The sequence below is a fragment of the Mustela erminea genome, chromosome 2, assembly GCF_009829155.1.
Source record: "Mustela erminea isolate mMusErm1 chromosome 2, mMusErm1.Pri, whole genome shotgun sequence".
NCBI classification, from domain to species: Eukaryota; Metazoa; Chordata; class Mammalia; order Carnivora; family Mustelidae; genus Mustela; species Mustela erminea.
In genome coordinates, this window is record NC_045615.1 from 165,042,307 (window position 1) to 165,061,502 (window position 19,196).

Consider the following 19,196-nt stretch of genomic DNA (forward strand, 5'->3'; position numbering starts at 1 on the left):
GCGCTGAGGGCTTTAGGCGGCCTTGTGGGGCCTGTCCATGAAGCAGCGGCTGAACATCTTACAATCTGGTCATGTGGAGACGAGAGACGCGGAGGACAGAGAATGAAGCCAAGACACAATCACGGAGACGCTGGTGAGGAGGGCACAGAGCCGAGGAGGTGCGCTCCGTGGGGGAGGTGCGAGCAGAGGGCCGCCAGGAGCTTTTAGGGGACCTAAAAAGGCTTCAGGGGCAGGCGCCCGGCTGGCTCGGTCCGGGGATGAGCAAGTGGCTCTAGATAAAGGGGTTCGGAACCCCAGCGCCGGGGCTGCACGTGGAGCTCACATGAAGGGGAAAGATTCCCAGGGATTCCCCAAGACTCCTGACTCTCTGGCCATGCCTCCAAGCACCGGCCCTCTCTCAGCCACACCCCCTAAGAGTTAAGGGGCTCTGGAGGGATTTGCTCCAAGGGCAGGGCCTGCAGGGTCAGGAGGGAAGGCCGAGAGCCCGGTGGCCCTTTCTCAATTGAGGCACGAAGCTGGCACTATTCCAAATAAGCTTTGCAGAAAGTTGCTCAGTATTTTCTTCCTTTTTCCTTCTGAAAATAAAAGTAGTTTGTATTTCTTCCTCGAGATCCCCCATCGGCATCTGAAAGGGCTTCCTGGATTACCTCACCACCTTCTCAGGCCCCAGTATCGCGCCCCAGCTACCGCCTCAGGTGACTGAAGCCCAGACCAGTCACTGGGACCAGGGGGACCTGCGAGGTGGCTCAGAGGACAGCGACTTAGGGAGGCGGGGCGCCCCTGGAGCGCACGGAATGGGGAAGCGGGAGGCGCGGCGGCCCAGCCCTGAGCTCCCCCTCCCCGGCCCGCCAGCACGGGGCAGGTGGTGCTGGGACGCAGAGGGGGACAGCAAGGGGGGGGGGGACAGCAGCCACAGGTGCGGCCACAGTCCCGCCCGGGCCGGAGAAGGACGGGCCTGGAGGCGGCTCTGCGCCCCCGTCCCGCTCTGTGCTGGGGCGGAGCGATGTCGCGGGGCCACCTCTGGGGCCACTTCTGGGGCACCGACACCGCAGACTGCGGCGCGGGAGCCCGTGGGGCGCGGGAGGCGAACGGGTCCCCCCCCGTCATGCGTGGAAATCAAGGTCGTTTCCGCGCCTGGCGTGTCACCCTCCGCCGCTGTGGCCTCCTTCACCCGGGCCCCAGGTCCGTGGCCGAGAAGAGCCTGAGTTCGCGCGCGGGCGACCCCGGCGTCTGCCCCCGCCCCCGACCGCTGGCCGCTGGCGCTCCGGGGCGCACAGCGCGGCCGCGGGGCTCCGGTCCCTTCCGCTGTCGGCGCGGAGCCGGACACGCGCCCACCCCGCCGGGCCCCGGGCGAGGCACCGCAGCGACCCCCGGACGCAGACCCGGCCCGGCCCGAGGACCGACGAGCGCGGCGCGAGCAGCGGGCCGGGGCCGGGGTCGGGGTCGAGTCCGGGGTCGGGTCCGCGGTCGGGGTCGGGGCCGGGGTCGAGTCCGGGGTCGGGGCCGCGGTCGGGGTCGGGGCCGGGGTCGGGGCCGGGGCCGGGGCCGCGGTCGGGGTCGGGGCCGGGGCCGGGGCCGGGGTCGGGGCCGCGGTCGGGGTCGGGGCCGGGGTCGGGGCCGGGGCCGGGGCCGGGGTCGGGGCCGCGGTCGGGGTCGGGGCCGGGGTCGGGGCCGGGGCCGGGGTCGGGGTCGGGGGCGCCGGCGGACTCACCCCAGAGCAGCGTGAGCGGCCGCGCGGCGGGGACCAGCGCCAGCGCGTACAGGGCGGCCGCGTGCAGCAGGCCCAGCAGCACCACGTTCCTCCAGACGATGCGCCGCCGCGCGCCCTGCCCCTCGGCGCTGCGGTGCGGGACGTGCCCCGCGGCGGCGGCCGGGCCCGGCATGGCTGGGACAGCGGGGCGCTCGCGGCGCGACGGCGACAGCGACAGCGACAGCGACAGGGACAGGGACGGCCACAGCGGGCGGGCTCCGCGGGCGCCAACTCTCCCGGGGGGGCGGGGACCTCGGCCTTTTGTCGGGGGGCGGTCTCTGCTCCCCCGGCCCCGCCTCCCCGGCCCTCCCCGCCCCTTCCCTGCTTCCTCCGCGCGGCCCCCGGCTTTCCACGCGGACCCAGGATGCGGGTCACCGCAGCGCCGCGGCGGGGGCTGGGCGGGAGGGAGAGGAGGCGGGGGCGGGGGAGGGGGGGAGCGGGGGCAGGGCTGGGGCGGGGGGAGGGCCCGCGCCGCTCCGGCCGGTCCGCACCCCGTGGCCCCGGAGGAAGACGCTCTTCGGTCCCCGCTGCCCGGGGCTGCCCTGACCCCGCGCCCGCCCTGACCCCGCGCCCCGGTGCGTCCGCGGCTCCTGCGCCTTCGGGGCCCGCGCCGGGGGTGCGTCCGGGGCTGGCGGGGGCCGCTGGGGCAAAGCGAAGGGCACCGGCCGCGCCTCCAGCCTGGAAGCAGGGAAAGGCCTCGGAACTGGACGTCGGGGCGACCCGGCCGGGCCCTCCGGACGCAGGTTCCTTTCCCCGGAGCGGAGCTACTTTGTGCTTCGTCCCAACTTGCGAATTCTGTGAGTTTGAAGGAGCCTCACGATGTCCACGAGTAACCACACGCGTGACCGCTGTGTCCACGAGTAACCACGCGCGTGACCGCTGTGTCCACGAGTAACCACACGCGTGACCGCTGTGTCCACGAGTAACCACACGCGTGACCGCTGTGTCCACGAGTAACCACACGCGTGACCGCTGTGTCCACGAGTAACCACACGCGTGACCGTTGTGTCCACGAGTAACCACACGCCTGACCGCTGTGTCCACTAATAACCACACGCGTGACCGATGTGTCCACGAGTAACCACGCGCGTGACCGTTGTGTCCACGAGTAACCACACGCGTGACCGCTGTGTCCACGAGTAACCACACGCCTGACCGCTGTGTCCACTAATAACCACACGCGTGACGGCTGTGTCCACCAGTAACCACACGCGTGACCGCTGTGTCCACCAGTAACCACACGCCTGACCGCTGTGTCCACCAATAACCACACACGTGACCGCTGTGTCCACGAGTAACCACACGCGTGACCGCTGTGTCCACGAGTAACCACACGCGTGACCGCTGTGTCCACCAGTAACCACACGCCTGACCGCTGTGTCCACCAATAACCACGCGCGTGACCGATGTGTCCACGAGTAACCACGCGCGTGACCGCTGTGTCCACGAGTAACCACACGCGTGACCGCTGTGTCCACGAGTAACCACACGCGTGACCGCTGTGTCCACGAGTAACCACGCGCGTGACCGCTGTGTCCACGAGTAACCACACGCGTAACCGTGTGTCCACGAGTAACCACACGCGTGACCGCTGTGTCCACTAATAACCACACGCGTGACCGCTGTGTCCACGAGTAACCACGCGCGTGACCGCTGTGTCCACGAGTAACCACGCGCGTGACCGCTGTGTCCACCAGTAACCACGCGCGTGACCGCTGTGTCCACCAGTAACCACGCGCGTGACCGCTGTGTCCACTAATAACCACACGCGTGACCGCTGTGTCCACACATAAAGCTGACGTCTAGGTCACCCCTAGTTAGGAATCCCGTCCCGGAGTCTGGGAAAGGGCCGCAGATTACAAAGAACTGACCGCCGGAAAGGGCGTAACTCGAGCGTCTGACAGTCACCCCGAGCCCCGAGCCCGTCCGATCAGCCCGCGGAGATGTCCGCTTTACAAGGGAGCAGGTGTTGCTCTGGACTCGGGGCCACTGGGCCACCGTTGCGGTGGCGCTTCAGATGGAGCTGAAATCCCGGAACGGAAGGACATTTCCTGGTGACCAGCTGTGCACTGTTGGCACCAAACAATGACATTGTGACAAACAGAACAGGAAACTAGAGGGTGTCCGTGTCGTTGGCCGCTCAACCTGGGCTTTCTGATGAACCACTTTCCCCCCACATGAGTCCCCTCCTTCCCACACCCACCCACCCGCGCTCTGCCTACGGGTCTGGAATCCAGACTGTCCTTTCAGGGTCACTAGTGACTTGGCCGAAAATCCCTGGGTTATTGTAATGATTCCCCCCACACTCAGTCTAACCATTCATCGTTTGGGATGTATTGAGCACCTGCTCTGTGCCAGGGCCAGTGGACCCTGGGGATACAAGCATGAATAAGGGTCGGCCCGGCCCTGAAGGAGCTCCTCATCTGGGACGGAGGACAGACCAAACAAATGCAACCTCTTGGCGATGGCCGAGGAAGGGCAGGAAGGTCCAGTGCATGATCGGAAGAAAAACAAAATCTGTTAGACATCAAGCACACATACCCGGAGTCCAGGAGAAGCACCGAAAGAGTTCTTTACTTGACCGTGAGTGCGTTATCTAGAGGGTAAGCCGCTCTGTCTGGAATCTGTCTTGAATGAACCTCTCCCTCTCTTCCCTCCAGTGAGTCCGACTGGGTCGGGCCGGTCATGTCAGCAGGTTGGACTTAGTATGGAGACTTGGATGTTGGTATGTGTCGTGGGTCAGGAGCAGCGCTGTTTAGGTCTTCCCGACAAAAGGAAGATTGAAGGACATGGTTCTTCCAGATCCAATCTCAGAGTGAACACCCTGCACGTATAAGATCGACTCTTGCTGGTAAGGACTGTCTAATGACTGTCCCCGGGAGCATGTTGTGCCATCAAGGCTGCTGTCCCTTTTCCCATCTAAGGTCTTCAGAGAAGACTTCAGTATATTTTCTTAGCTTCTGGTCAACATCCCAGAATGGGATGAATGTTTCTCTCACCCCTTGATGGGAGCAAATGGGGTAGTTAGCCTTATCCTGTCAAACAAGTCATTACCAAAAATGTGATACGTACAAGATAAAATGGAGGCACAAAGGAAGTAGTAGTGTAAGGGGAGGGGTAATAGCTAAGTAGGATTTTTTTTTTAAGAAGTTGGTCTTTTTATTTTTTTTTAAAAAGATTTTATTTATTTATTTGACAGAGAGATCACAAGCAGGCAGAGAGGCAGGCAGAGAGAGAGGAGGAAGCAGGCTGCCTGCCGAGCAGAGAGCCCGGATGCGGGACTCGATCCCAGGACCCTGAGATCATGACCTGAGCCAAAGGCGGAGGCTTAACCCACTGAGCCACCCTGGCGCTCTTGCCCATTTTTTAATTGAGGTTTTTTTGTTGTTGTTTGGTTATAAGAGTTCTTGATATACTCTGGATATTAGCCCCTTATTAGATTAAATGGTTTGGAAATACGTCCTCCCATTCCAAAGTTTGCCTTTTCACTGCTGATTGTGTCATTTGATGCTTAGAAGTTTTAAATTTTGATGTAGTCCAATTTACCCATTTTTACTTTTGTTACCTGAGCTCTTGGTATCGTATCTAAGAAAGCACTGTAAAATCCAACGTCATGAAGCTTTCCCCCTGTTTTTTCAAAGACTTTTTTAGTTTTAGTTCTGATAGTTAGGTCTTTGATCCATTTGGAATTAATTTTTGTATCTAGTGTAAGATGAGGGTCTAACTTCATTCTTTTGCATGTAGATATTCAGTTTTCCAAACACCATTTGTTGAAGAGAATCTTCTTTCTTTGTTGAATGATCTTGGCACCCTTAGTGGAGAGCATTTGACCATATACTGGAGGATTTATTTCTAGATTCTCTGTTCTCTTCCACTGGTCTATATGTCTCTCTATGCCAGTGCCACATTGTTTCGTTTACTATAGTGTTGTAACACATTTTGAAATCAAGAAGTATAAGACTTCCAACTTTGCTCTTTTTTATTTTGGCCATTTGGGATCTGTTGAGATGCATATGGATTTAGGATAGATTTTTCCCTTTCTGCAAAAAATTGCACTGGGATTTTGATAGGGATTGCAATATATCTGAAGATTACTTTGGTTAGTATTGACATCCTAATAATCTTAAATCTCTAATCCATAAACATGGGGTGTCTCTCTATGTGTCTTCTTTAATTTTTCTCAGCAGCATTTTGTAGTTTTCAGTGTTCAGGTCTTTTGTCTCCTTGGTTAAATTTGCCAAGTGAGAATTTTCAAGGAGCACTATCTGGTAGAAATATTGCGCACACCACAAACTCAAGCCATGTGTATAGTTTTCCAGTAGCCACATTAAAAAAGTAGAAAAAATAAATTTAATAGTTTCTTTAACCCAGTCTACCCAAAATATTATCTTTTCACTGTGTAATCAATATGAAGTTATTAAGACTTTTACACTTTTTTCCCCACACTGTACCTTCAACATCCATTGTTTATAGTTATAGCAGAACACGTCTTAAAATTCGGGTTAGCCATGTGTCAAGTGCTTACGAGCCACATGTGTCTCCTAACTGCCATATTGAAGAGAGCAGTCTGGAAGGGTGAGTGGTTTATTAGACAAACATGGCAGAGGACATTCCAGGCAGAGAAAGTAGGGCAAGCAAAAGCCTTTTCATTTGGCATCTAGAGAGATGTCTGGAATATCGGGGGTGCAAGCAGGGAGACAGTGGGACAGGAAGCTGAAATGTCATGCCGCGGGCATGCATCAAGGTAGACGGGTCTCGGGAATGTCGTGCGGGAAGAGTATGTGGCAGGGGAGGGGCCTTGGGAAGGTCTTATGCAGCATAACAATCTGATCAAATTTGCATTAAGAAAGGCCACTCTGGAGAAAGTGTGGAAAATGACTGGATTGGAGGTAGAGAGAGGAAAGACTGAAGGCAAGAGGCCCAGTTGGGGCACTATTTTCAGAGTCTGCTCAAGTGATGGGGAGGATCTGAAGAAAGGCACAGGCACAGATCCCGGGGAAGAGGCAACCCCACGGAGACTGGCACGGAAGGACCAGTAGGACCACACGCGTAATTGAGCATGAAAGAGAAGGAAAAAACCAGGGTTCTTTTGGCTCTCTGGATTTAGGACTCAAGTGAAAGACAGTGTCATTTATTGAGATACTAAATCTGTGCTTATGAGCATTTTTGTAAAATAGGGATAATAATACGTACTTTATAGCATTCTCGTGGCAACTAAGGATTAGCAGAGTCTGGCGTGTAGGAGCCCATAAATATTAACCCTCACCATCGCCATTATCGTTCTCGTCATCGTTTCGGAGACTGGGACTGAGGCAGCAAGAGCAAGTTAAAAAAAAGAAAAAGGAGGGGCGCGTGGGGGGCTCAGCGGGTGAAGCGACTGCCTCCGGCTCAGGTCATGATCCCAGAGTCCTGGGATCGAGTCCCGCATTGGGCTCTCTGCTCAGCGGGGAGCCTGCTTCCCTTCCTCTCTCTCTGCCTACTTGTGACCTCGCTTTCTATCAAATAAATAAATAAAATCTTAGGGGAAAAAAAAGGAAGAGAAAGAAAATAAGTCTTCTTAGTTTGCTCTAGTCACAGAAGGGTCGGCTTCCCCTTTTCTAGATTAAATGGACTGGAAAAATTTCTCATTGAGATTTTATAGCAGTGAAGAGGGGGGCACCTGCTCCTATAAAATGAATGATTCTATTGCTCTGGATGTGATGGGTGTGAGGGGTTTTCCTTCAACAAATCCCCCAGCCTTTTTACTTTAGACTTCCCAGATTTCCAGAGCAGCCTTAACAGGGCTACAGTTCCGCAGGAAGACACTAGGTATGGGAGATGGCCAGGCCATCTGAGGGCCTTTACTTCCTAATTCTTAGGTTAAGAGCATGAACTTGAAAATGCGCTGAGCACTGAGGCCAACCCAAATCTGTCTCTTCTGTTGCCCTTTGCAGCTTTCCAAGTCCTCTTGAATCACAAGACATTCTTCCGTTCAATATCTATTCATCGAGCCCCTTCTGGAAGCCAAGCCGTAAGCTCAGCCCCACGGACAGTGTGCAGCTGTGCTCTCGGAGCTGAAGGTCCAGTCGGGAAGCGGGGGGGGGCGATCAAATACGGGAAGGAGGGACCCCGCAGACTTCAGCGAACGCTGCGGAGGAGTCACTAGCCCGCTTTCGAGGCCCAGCCGCGTTAAGATTCCTGAGTATCTACGCCACATCCCCCCGACCAACATCTGGCTAAAAACAAGATGCACAAACCAAAGTGAACTTCTCTCCACTGTCTCTCTCCCTGCTGCGAAAGCCCGGCTCTCTGAGGCAAGTGAACAACCCTATTATTGCCGCAGAAGAAAGACAGTGTTGACGAGCTTTTCACCTGCTGTCTTGCAGCTCTCCAGTTCCTCCCCGCCCAACACCCGCCTCATTTTCTTCTATGATCCTTACTTTGATTTCCAAGGTCAGATCAACATAGAGAAGCTCTTAACTTACTTCTCAGCATTAGCTGCGTGATTGTTTCTGTTTCAATGACCTCTTTCTCTCCCTGCTGCACCAGTGACCACAGGCTCCTCTTAAAAGGCAAAGGCCCCTGTTGTTCTCAGGCAGGGAGGGGGCATTTGTAAATAGAGTTCAGGAATGTCAAAGGGGTGACCCAGATTTGCAGCACCAGAGGAAAAACCCGAGTTCGTTGTTGAGTACCCTATGTGATCAAGCGTGGCCTATTCTTGGCGTGGGGAACAGGTGTGCAGAATGGTTATTTCATGGAACTACAGAGCATTATAGCGAGGAATTCACTACTTAAAGACCTCAAGGCCAAGCAAATGTATTTAGTCCAAGTCCTCAAATTAGGAAACCAATTTTTTAAATGCCTCCTTACTTATTTCCAACCAAGGGAAGTGCTGCATTGTTCTTTCTCCTGATTAGCAGTGAAATAAACTCTACAGAAGGAATAAAATACACCCAAATATAAATAGGCCCGAGTTGCTTCTGTCATCTTTCTTCAAAGCTTCGGTGCTTCGGTGCTTCCCCGAATGTTTTCCATGCCTTCTGAGGTGGTGCAGTTAATGTACAAAGATGCTGTGGGAGAGGTAGATGGGTAACAGAGTTCCAGAGCTGGAAGTGAAACTAGGAATCATCTAGCCCTACCCCCTCATTTTACAAACAGGGCTACGGAGGCAGAAAGCAGCGGCATTTGGCTCACAGGAAGTGGCAGGGAAGACACTGAAACTGTTTCTTAACTCTCAGACTGGTGCCCTGAAAGTGTTTACTGTGCCCACCAAGGGCTTCCCCTCCGGTATAGGTAAGGGGTTGTCTCGGCTTATTCTCTAACCCCTCTTCTCCAAATTGCATGTTCCCTTGGTGGAACTAATCCAGGGGGTTCTGGTGGGGCTTCAAATCACTGTGTTCACACTAGGGCACAGCCAATTCCGGCCTCCTGTCCCTCTGGGCACAGAACTCAGCTGGTGAGCCTGAGACCCACATGGAAACAACTGGAGTTCTTGTTGCGAACCATAACTGGGTATTGTGAGAGGTTTCCTCTCCCCTTGATGGAACACAAGCAGAGGAGAGGTAGGCTTTGGGCTGCCAGGGGCCAACTTCCCCAGCACGTAAAGAGAACCTGCCTCAAAAGAAGCCAATACACAGTGTTCAGTAAGTTTATCCATTTATCATAACCACATTCCTTGTTAACAGGTAATGCCAGGTCTCTGCAAACTAATAGGAGGGAAAAGCACGAAATCAGAGAGCAGAATGCATTTTTGTTGTAGCAGTAGTTACTTTGGGAACAATGTGGTTTTGTGGAAGAAACGTGCTCATTAGGCTGTGATCTGGGTTCAAATGTGGCTTCTACTGCTTCCCAGCTGCCCCCAGTAGCTGGAATGAAGAGCTTAGCTCCCTGGGCTGATATGAGGACTGAGGGGGAGCAAAGGACCCAGCTCCAGGAAAGGACACCCCTTTAGGGTGTCCAAGCAGCAACCCCAGGAGAGAACTCTTTGTGGACTTGATCTCTGCCTGTTAAAACTGACTTGTTCTCTCCCAGACTCCTTCAGGCAAAAGGGGTCAGGAAAGTCATGGGTTACTTGGAGACAGAGCCAGTGGGAAAGGAAGTTACTGGTAGGAGACGCTGCTTTCCTTCTTTACTGTGGAAGTCTGTCTCGAGATTTAATTCCACAGTCTAGTCCTACAGTGGGGCAGTTCCTTTACTGGACAAAGTGCAAGATGAAATGATTTCTCATCATTAACCAAATAAGCCTTAATGGTTCCCTTGAATTATGTATTATACTCATTACCCGTTTACTTATCCAAAAAAAAAAAAAAAAAAGAGGAACTTTCCTCTTTTAATCAAATTTGAATCCATTCCATTGCTATGGAAAGCTCCTTACTGGTTCATTTTATATCGTCTACCTGGAAACACACACACACACACACACACACACCCCACACGTTTGGACAGGATGTCTTCCTACTGAATTACATGAAGTCCTTTACAAATACCTACTGAGGTAAAGAAACTGTCAATAACAATGTGAAAACACTACTCTCTAGAGCTGGGAAGTGTAAATGCCTTTAAAGGTGTAACCCAGATAATGGTAGATGTTTGAGATACAAAGTTCATTAGGATTTACTTCATATAGACAAAATCCCAACGAACTCTTACATTTTTTTTGAAGTAGAAAGGTTTCCTCTATTTCACAAGGCTTCTGAAGCCATCCCCCTTCTGCCCATGTTTGCACCGCGTGAACCCACTGATACAAGAGGTGGTTTTAGAAAGGCCACAGGACCGGGAATTGTAAGACACAGCAGCAAAAGCAGGAACAGACCTGCCCGATGAACGACTGCCTTCTAGGTCCGGGGACCGTCAGAACTCAGCTTCAAGGGAGCGCACCGCCACATGAGAGATCTTGGACATTACCGAGTAATGAGGTCTCTGCACAGTTGTTCCAGCTGTTTCTGACACCAACATTGTTTGCTAAATGAACACTTCAGCAGATCTCTGGAAACATGAATCCAGAATGCAAAAGCCACGTACCACAGTTCTACCAAAGCCTATTTCCGGGGCGCCTGGGAGCTCCGTCGGTTGGGTGCCCCCTCTTGATTTTGGCTCAGATCATAATCTCAGGGTTGTGGGATTCGACTCTGGCCCCTTTTGGGGCTTCCGCTCAGCACGGCAGTCTGCTGGAGATTCTCTCTCCCTCCCCCGGGCCCTCCCCACTGTGCTCTCAAATAAATAAATAAATAAATAAACAAATCTTTTTTAAAAAGGTCTATTCTCTTTTGCTAGATTTCATTATCTTTTCCAAGATCGACACCAATCACTTTAAAACCCACACATCCACTTCTCCCGGCGGGGCCAGAAGCGCAAACAGCTGGGAATGGAGGGACGGTACAGTCTGACCCCCGCGAGGCTCGGGTGCGCGCTGTAGGCCCGGCCTCCGCGGCTGGGGCAGTGAGAGCCAGTGCGGCTTCTTGTCACTTATCTTGGTTGAGAGATTTGCCATATTCATCGGTCAGACCCAACAGTTCAGACTTTCTGTGCATAAACAGTGTGTCTCTGAGGCAGTCATTCGAGAGGCCAGCGGGGACACGCTCAGCACGTGACGGACACCCAGAGACCCGCAGGGGCACTGCCTGGGAACGCCGCCACCACAGCAGGGGAATAAGGAGGGACACACGCATCCTTACGCGTGTGGGGACACAGACGTGCGTACACCGCTCGTGGAACCTTCAAGACTCTTCCAAATGATGTCACCACCGCAGCGCGAGAGGCGACAGACGGCCTTGTGGTCACTCTTAGGCGAACCCAAGTTCGGCTCAGGAGACAAATGGTTATCAGGAAAGTCTTAGCCGGTCACCTCCCCTTCTCTACCTGTCAGGCAGGTGTTCATCAGGTGTTCATCGGGGCACATCTGGTTGCCAGGAGCTCTGCTCTTTCTGCCCTCCAGGGCACATGGAGTTTTCTGAACTGGGCTGCCAAGTCACGGGTGGAGGGCGGTGCCGCTTCCCCTGCTGCCACGCTACCCACATGTGCAGCTGCCTCCGGCGGCTGCGTGTCCGATTGCATGCAAGATCCTCAGATGGGGCCTGAGAACACCAAGGGCCAGAAGAGCAGGTGCCATCTGAAGCAGCATCTCCCAGAGGCCACACCTCCAGGCCCACAGCCAGCCCCACCTACCAGGTTCCCTCACACGCCTTTCCTGGTTTTAAAATTACGTGGGTGAAAGAATTAGAAAACACTAACATAAGGGCAGAACTGAGCAAATCGGGGATTCAGAAGAATGACCTGTCACGGTGCATGAGATAGTGGCAGGGGTACGGCTGGGACTTCCCCAACCTGAACAGATCGGGGACTTCGCGCAAGATCCCTTCATACAGAGGTGCCCGACCTGCGCAGGTATACAGGGCAATGTCTTTGGAGTTGAAAATGTTAAAAACAGACTCATTTATGAAATTAAGACCTTTTTTCTCTACTCTTATTAAAAGAAAACTTTTTGAAAGTTGTTCCTCTTTTCAAGAAAACAGACTATGCTCTTCCACAATCTCCCTTTTATCTTCATACTTCAGAGACAACACAGCATGTTGGTTCCGGCTCCTCTTACCCGTTTATGTGGAACTTCTCCAAGGTTATAAGCCACACGGGAGAAGGTCTCCACAGCGGGGGAAATAGCTCAATGCAGTGTTGAAAAAGGAGAGAACACAGCGGCTCAGCCGTCAGGGACGGTGTGTTTTTACGCTCGTCCTCGTAAAACCTTCGGGTTGACCAGGGCTCTGCTGCACCTACTTGTTTGTCATCTTTTGGAAATTTGTTTTTTCATAAAAATTTGCCAATTATACCATTATCCTATCAGGGTAAACATAAAACACACCCTAACTATGAGGGCAATGGATGAAAAAAGTTGCTAGCAGCCAACCTGCGGTCCGCATGGGGCCTGGGGCTGACCCCCCCGCTCAGAGTCCGGTCCCGGCGCCCAGCACACAGCAGCCACTCATTTCAGTGAGTCGCAGAAGTGACTCGGGTGCCTGCAGCCCCGGGGACTTAAGGCGGGGGCCGGGAGAGCACGCTCGTCCTGGGGTCCACCGTTCACACGTGCTATCATGGCCCTCCTCTAGTTATAAAACGATTCAGAGCTAAACACAGAATGACTCGTTTTAAAGAGGGTTTTTATTTGGCAAACAGGCAACCCCCCGCAAAAGGAAACGAGAGGTTCTCGCAAACTCCTTCACTCAGGGGGTCATAAAGCCTGACGAGCTATGAACTGCTCTTCCTCACTCACCGCTCTTACTGGAACTAGTCTAACTCCCAGGCAAGCAGCTCCACGGTAGTTACGATGTTTACCTTCTAGCTGCCCAGCCTACTTACGTCAACTTCTATAATGCACCGGTGAAGACTTCTAGTGTCTGATTCTCAAGATTCTCTGGCGACCATCATCATTTCTTTACCACACTGTTTTTTTTCCCTAAAGATTGTATTTATTTCACAGAGAGAAAGACAGCAAGAGAGAGAACACAAGCAGGGGTCATGTAAGGGGAAGAAGCCGGCGTTCCGCTGAGCAGGGAGCCCGATGTAGGATTTGATCCCAGAACCCTGGGATCATGACCTGAGCCGAAGGCAGACGCTTAACCGACTGAGCCACCCAGGTGCTTCTGCCACACTGCTTGTTCTTAAGACAAACTATAATAAAATCACTTGACAGAAAAACTGGCTGGAAAATGTCTGCCTTTGATTCAGGAGGTTGACAGAAATTAAAATTTTCCTTCTAAATTTACACTTCAGAGCTCTGGGTGACTTTTAAAAAGTGGACAAACAAATTTCTAAATGTGAAATGGAGATAATTTAATCTTAAAACTCAAACAGAGTATCGGAAACATTTATTAATACAAAAAAGTCCAACGCATCACACAGAACAAAAACGCTCATTTTCCCAGTAGGTATTTAAAGCTGGCGATCCCACTCTTCATTCATCTTTGCTAAGATCTAGGTAGGAACCTCTAGATCTGGTTATTTGTTCAGAACTTGAGTGAAGCCAAAGACACAAAAATAGGGATTAAACTAAACTGTGAGCAGCTGTTTAAAAAAAAAGACTACATACCCATAAAGTAGGATTACACACTTTAATCTGACTGACAAAGAGGAAGCAGGGAGGACAAGAAGAAATTAGTTTTAGCTCTGCTTTATGCATAACCAGGTGCTCCTTTTCCAAAAAGTATATTGAGGTTCTAAAAACCACATTTAATCGGAATACTTCAGGAAAACACACCATGTGTAATCCAGGAAATACACTATCTGCAGAACAGGAAAATCATCACGGGCAGTAAAAGATTCAAACAAAAGAAAGCACTTGGGTTTTGGGCAGTTCTAAGGTGAGTATATCTGCTCCTGGCTGGCTGCTATGGAAACATGCGAATGAGGACTGGTCCATACCTTGACATTTTTAAAAATATGTTTCTTTGGAAAAATGGCAATATGGGCTGGGAGTGAAGACGTCCTTTTAGACACCCAGCTTATTGGCCTGGGTGAGGACGACTTTGAGAACCGGCATGAAAGCCGAGGTCTCGCTGAAGTTGCTGGTGCTGACTATGTGGGTGTGGATGGTCAGGCCTTCTGAGTAGTTGCGCGATTCGATGCTCCTTGCAATGTTGTGTAAACCACTGATGATCGTGGGTGAAAGCTGAAACAAAGGCAGAATCAGGAGAAAGAATTAAATTAAGAAAGACGCTCCCATAAACCCTGATATTTAAAAGGAGACTGAAACAAATATTATAAAAAAGCAAATAAATCATATAGCTTTTCTAGAAACAGTTTTTTGGATCAAGCAACTCTTGAAGTTATAAAGCAGAACCATGACAAGATGACGTATGTAAGGAAATTATTACGAATTATGAACATGTATGAGTCAGTTAACTTTCTTTCTAGAAGCTCTCTTCCCCCAGCGGAAATGCTAACGTCTTTCTCCACTTAAGAGTGTTAATTCTTCAAATTCTTTAGATACAGGCTCATGCCTTTAAAACTTTTCCCATTCATATGAAGGAATTTAAAGGGTTTTTTTGGAATTTGGTTCTTAATCATGCTATCTCTAAGTAAGGACCCAAAGCAGTCTAAAACCACGTCTGCAGCAGTGGTCTCAACCCTGTGGTCTACCTGCATTCGTAGGGCAACAGCAGTCATCATGTACTCAGCTCTTCAATTCTTAACTGCTCTTGGAATCTTACCATCTCTTAAAACCACAGTATCTGTAGTTTCCCCATGTCATTACTTGGATTATATGCCCATACTTTTGAGGGAAGAATTTATTTTGGATCAGCCCAGGGACCACAGCTCGTCCACTGTTACATCAACTTTCTCTGGTCTGGCTCGCATGACAGGAATGGTTATTGTTATTATTATTATTTTTTTAAAGATTTTATTTATTTACTTGACAGAGATCACAAGTAGGCAGAGAGAGAGGGGAAGCAGGGTCCCCGCTGAGCAAACAGCCCGATTCAGGGCTTGATCCCAGGATGCCAGGATCATGACCCAAGCTAAAAGCAGAGGCTTAACCCATTGAGCTACCCGGGCGCCCCCGGAATGGTTATTTTTATCTGATGGGACTGATGTGAGAGATGGAGCAGAGGAATGTTGAGATGCAAAAAATATAGCCACATATAAAATGAACAGAAGGCCAGTTACCTTAGGGCCAATACAAGCCAGATTACATTTCTACTCTTTGTTACAAGAAGAGTTAAAATTGCACTCCTATCACACACACACACACACACACACACACACACACACACACACACACACACCCCTTCTCCTGTTCTTTCATCCCCAAAGTTAAATGACATTTATGATTCAGTTAGAAAAAGCCCATTCCACCACTGTCCTCACAATTTTGGTCAAGTACACTCCACACAAATGCTGATGACAGGTTTATTTACTAGCAACTAGGGCTAAATGATTATCGTGAACCCTTTTTCCCCACAAACTTACCGTCTGCTCCCTAAGTTTATCGTACAGAGACTCCAAGCGTTTGCTGGCATCATCTAGCTTCCTCTTGGTTTGCTGCAGGAGAAGAAAAACAGATGTGTTATATCTGAATATTTAACTTTTATCCAAAGACCCTGCCCTGTCTCATTTCACTAACCCTTCCACTCCTGATGCTGGCCGGCTTCATGTTATAAAGAAACTTGAACAGACCGTCAGGACAGAGTTCAGTGACCCATTCTTGGGGCAGGGTAGGAGGATATGGGGCTGCCTTCTGGAGCACAAACGGGAGCAGTGCCTGGACCGTGGACCATCTGCTCAGAGGACAAGTTGTGTGCACGTGTCACCGCACTAGCCACGAGCAACACGGAGGGCCGTCTGGAGGCAGCCGTGGGCCACTGTGTTGCAGAAGAGAAGATCTAAGGACAGCTACTGTGAATTATGGGTTGCTGGCAGCAAGCACAGAGGTGAACTGGAATCTTATTTTAACCTTTCCAATCACTTACATACTTAGTCACATATGGTTATTTAATTTTGCTTCTTTCTGAGTTTTTCTTCTTTTTTTCTTTTTTTAAGTAGGCTCCATGCTCAGTCCAATGTGGGGCTTGAACTCATGACTCTGAGACCAAGACCTGAGCTGAGATCGAGCTGGACACTTAACAGACTAAGTCACCCAAGCGCCCTCTTTCTGAGCTTTTAAAACACCAAGGGAGGAAAAAAGAAAAAAAGGAAATTACGTTCTGTGGCTTAAGATTACTAAGAGGGATATTATAAAATGAGTTTTTAAATCAAGGAGGCCTTCCACCTCCCACTCCTCGTACTAGAAGTATAGTGAGAGAAAACCGTTCTAAAACTAAAATTAAAGGTTTCAATTACAACGTGATTAACCTAATGATGTACATTATGCAACAGCCTCAGAACGGACACTGTTCTTCAATATTTACCGAGGGTCTACTGTGTGCCATGCTTATGTCTCAGGGACCTCGAATACTCTTGGTGGGAAAAAGATACTAGATAGCAGTGTGCTGCAGATGAGACGGTGATGGATGCCAGGAAGCAAGAGTTAACAGAGTGAGGGGCTAGAAGTGCTGGGACTTCGAGGTGGTAAAGAAAGGCCAGATGGCTCCTGGGACGTCCGAGAAGCCTGGAGCACGTGCGGCCTGAGTAACGTGGTCACGTGGGGGAAGATCCCCGGCAGAAGGAGCAGCAAGTACAAAGCTGTCGATGCTGACCTGCTCCTGGTATGCTGGAAGAAGGAATGCCAATGTGTCAGAGGAGGAGAAAGGAAGAGCTCTGAATTTTTGCCCACTGAGATTACGTGGGCTGTGGGTTTTCATATAAGGCCTTTACTGTGTTGAGGTGTGTTTTATGTTCCCTCTAAACTTACTTTGTCGAGGGTTTTATCAGGATTGGATTTTGTATTTGGTCAGATGCAAATTCACAGATGTGTGTGTCATCCTTGTTCGGGGCCCCTGCTGATCTTCTCTGTATTGGTCCGACCTTAGTGTATGTGCTGCTGAAGTGAGCAAGGGCTGACCTATGAACACTGAGCCAGCCTCGCATCCTGGGGATAAATCCCACTTGACTGTGGTGGATCATTTTTTTGTTTGTTTTTTGGTGAATGGCTTTTTAAAAAGATTTATTTATTTGAGAGACAGAGAGCATGGGAGTAGGGGAGGGGCACAGGGAGAGGAAGAGGAAGAGAGAATCTCAAAGCAGACTCTGCACTGAGCACAGAGCCTGACGTGGGGCTCAAACTCACGATCCCAAGATCACGACTGGAGACGAAATCAAGAGTTGGAAGCTCAACCAACTGAGCCACCCAGGGGCCCCTGTGGATGATATTTTTAAATGTACCAACCTCCTAACAGCATTTTTCATAGAACTAGAACAAATAATCCTAAAATTTGTATGGAACCACAAAAGACCCCAAATAGCCAAAGCAATCTTGAAAAAGAACAACAAAGCTGAAGGCATCACTGTTCTGGACTTCAGGTTGTATTACAAAGTTGTCGTCACCAAGACAGTATGGTACTGGCACAAAAACAGACACACAGATGAATGAAACAGAATAGAAAATGCAGAAATAAACTCACAATTATATGGTCAAATAATCTTCAATAAAGGAGGCAAGAATACCCAGTGGGAAAAAGACCGTCTTTTCAACAAATGGTGTTAGGAAAACTGGACAGCCACATGGCAAAGAATGAACCTGGACCACTTTTCTCACAGCACACACGAACATAAACTCAAAATGGATTAAAGAGCTAAATATAAGACAGGAAACCATAAAAATCCCAGAAGAGAGCACAGGCAATAATTTCTCTGGCATCAGCCATAGCAGGAATCTTCTCCCCAGACAAGGGAAACAAAAGCAAAAATAAACTACTGGGGCTACTTCCGTACAGCGAAGGAAACAATAAGCAAAACTGAAAGGCAACGTGCTGGATGGGAGAAGATATTTGCAAAAGACATCCAATAAAGGTTTAAATTCCAAAATACACAAAGAACTCATAAAACTCAACACCCCCCCCCAATAATCCAATTAAGAAGTGGGCAGAAGACATGAATTATATTTCTCCAAAGTCATTCAGGCAGCCAGTTGACAGACGAGAAGATGCTCACCATCACTCACCACCAGGGAATACAAACCAAAGCTACAATGAAATAGCACCTTACACTGGTCAGAACGGCTAAAGTCAACAACACACCAAACAACACAGTGCTGGTGAGGGTGTGGACAAAGGCGAACCCTCCTGCACTGCCTGACGTAGGCAAACAGGTGCAGCCGCTCTGGAACAGGACGGCTAACGGAGTCAAAACCCAACTCCCCGACGCCGCAGCAAGTGCACTACTGAGTCTTCAGTCTTTACCCCCAAAATACAAAAACACTAATTCAAAGGGATGCATGCTCCCCTATGTTTATCGCAGCATTATCTACAACAGCCAAACTAGGGAAGCAGCCCAGGTGTCCAGTGACAGACGTATGGACGGAGGAGATGTGGCGTGTACACAACAGAGCGTCAGTCCGATGAAGTCTTGCCGTTTGCAACAACATGGACGAAGCCAGAGAGCGTGAGCCGAATAAAACACGTCAACCAGAGAAAGACAAAGGTATGATTTCACCCATACGTGGAATTTAAGAAACAGAATAAACTACCAAAGGAAAAAAAAAGAGAGAGAGACACAAACTAAGGAACAGACCCTAAACTACCAAGAACGGTATGACAGTTCCCAGAAGGGAGGTGGACAGGCGGACGGGTGGGACGGGTGACAGGGACTGACGAGGGCACTTGTTGCGATGGGCACTCAGCACCGAACAAAACTGCTGAAGCACAATACGATACACCTCGAATGGATTTTTAAAAAAGAATGAGAAAAAGATGAAGCTATCAGGGATAACGTCACAAACTAAGTCATGCTGCAAAACTAGTCTGTGTTGTCTGGACACAGCTAACGTGAAAAGACTGTATCACAGCCACACTGTAAAAAGGATTCCAGCCAGTGAGTAAAA

At 50.5% G+C, this 19,196-nt stretch overlaps 2 protein-coding genes and 1 non-coding gene across 21 annotated transcripts in view; all 3 read right to left on the reverse strand.

The window, feature by feature from the left end:
- The window catches only part of SCD5 (stearoyl-CoA desaturase 5), a 148,058-nt gene extending 146,044 nt beyond the window's left edge, over positions 1 to 2,014 (reverse strand). The window contains exon 1 of the mRNA XM_032334738.1: positions 1,712 to 2,014. Within this exon, the coding sequence (XP_032190629.1) occupies positions 1,712 to 1,883 (172 nt within the window). The 5' untranslated portion in view covers positions 1,884 to 2,014. The remainder of the gene's footprint in view (positions 1 to 1,711) is intronic.
- A 10,871-nt stretch (positions 2,015 to 12,885) lies between these two features.
- The window catches only part of SEC31A (SEC31 homolog A, COPII coat complex component), an 81,968-nt gene continuing 75,657 nt past the window's right edge, over positions 12,886 to 19,196 (reverse strand). For 18 of the 19 annotated variants that reach the window (XM_032334757.1, XM_032334753.1, XM_032334752.1 and 15 more), the window contains 2 exons: positions 15,689 to 15,760; positions 13,174 to 14,387 (listed from right to left, as the gene is read on the reverse strand). In XM_032334757.1, coding sequence (XP_032190648.1) covers positions 14,208 to 14,387; positions 15,689 to 15,760 — 252 coding nt within the window. In that variant the 3' untranslated portion in view covers positions 13,174 to 14,207. Of the gene's footprint in view, positions 14,388 to 15,688; positions 15,761 to 19,196 lie in introns of all 19 variants that reach the window. The other variant, XM_032334741.1, reaches the window with a different exon arrangement.
- On the reverse strand, positions 17,105 to 17,211 carry LOC116585432. Its single transcript, XR_004283622.1, has one exon. It is a non-coding gene; the product is annotated as a U6 spliceosomal RNA (small nuclear RNA).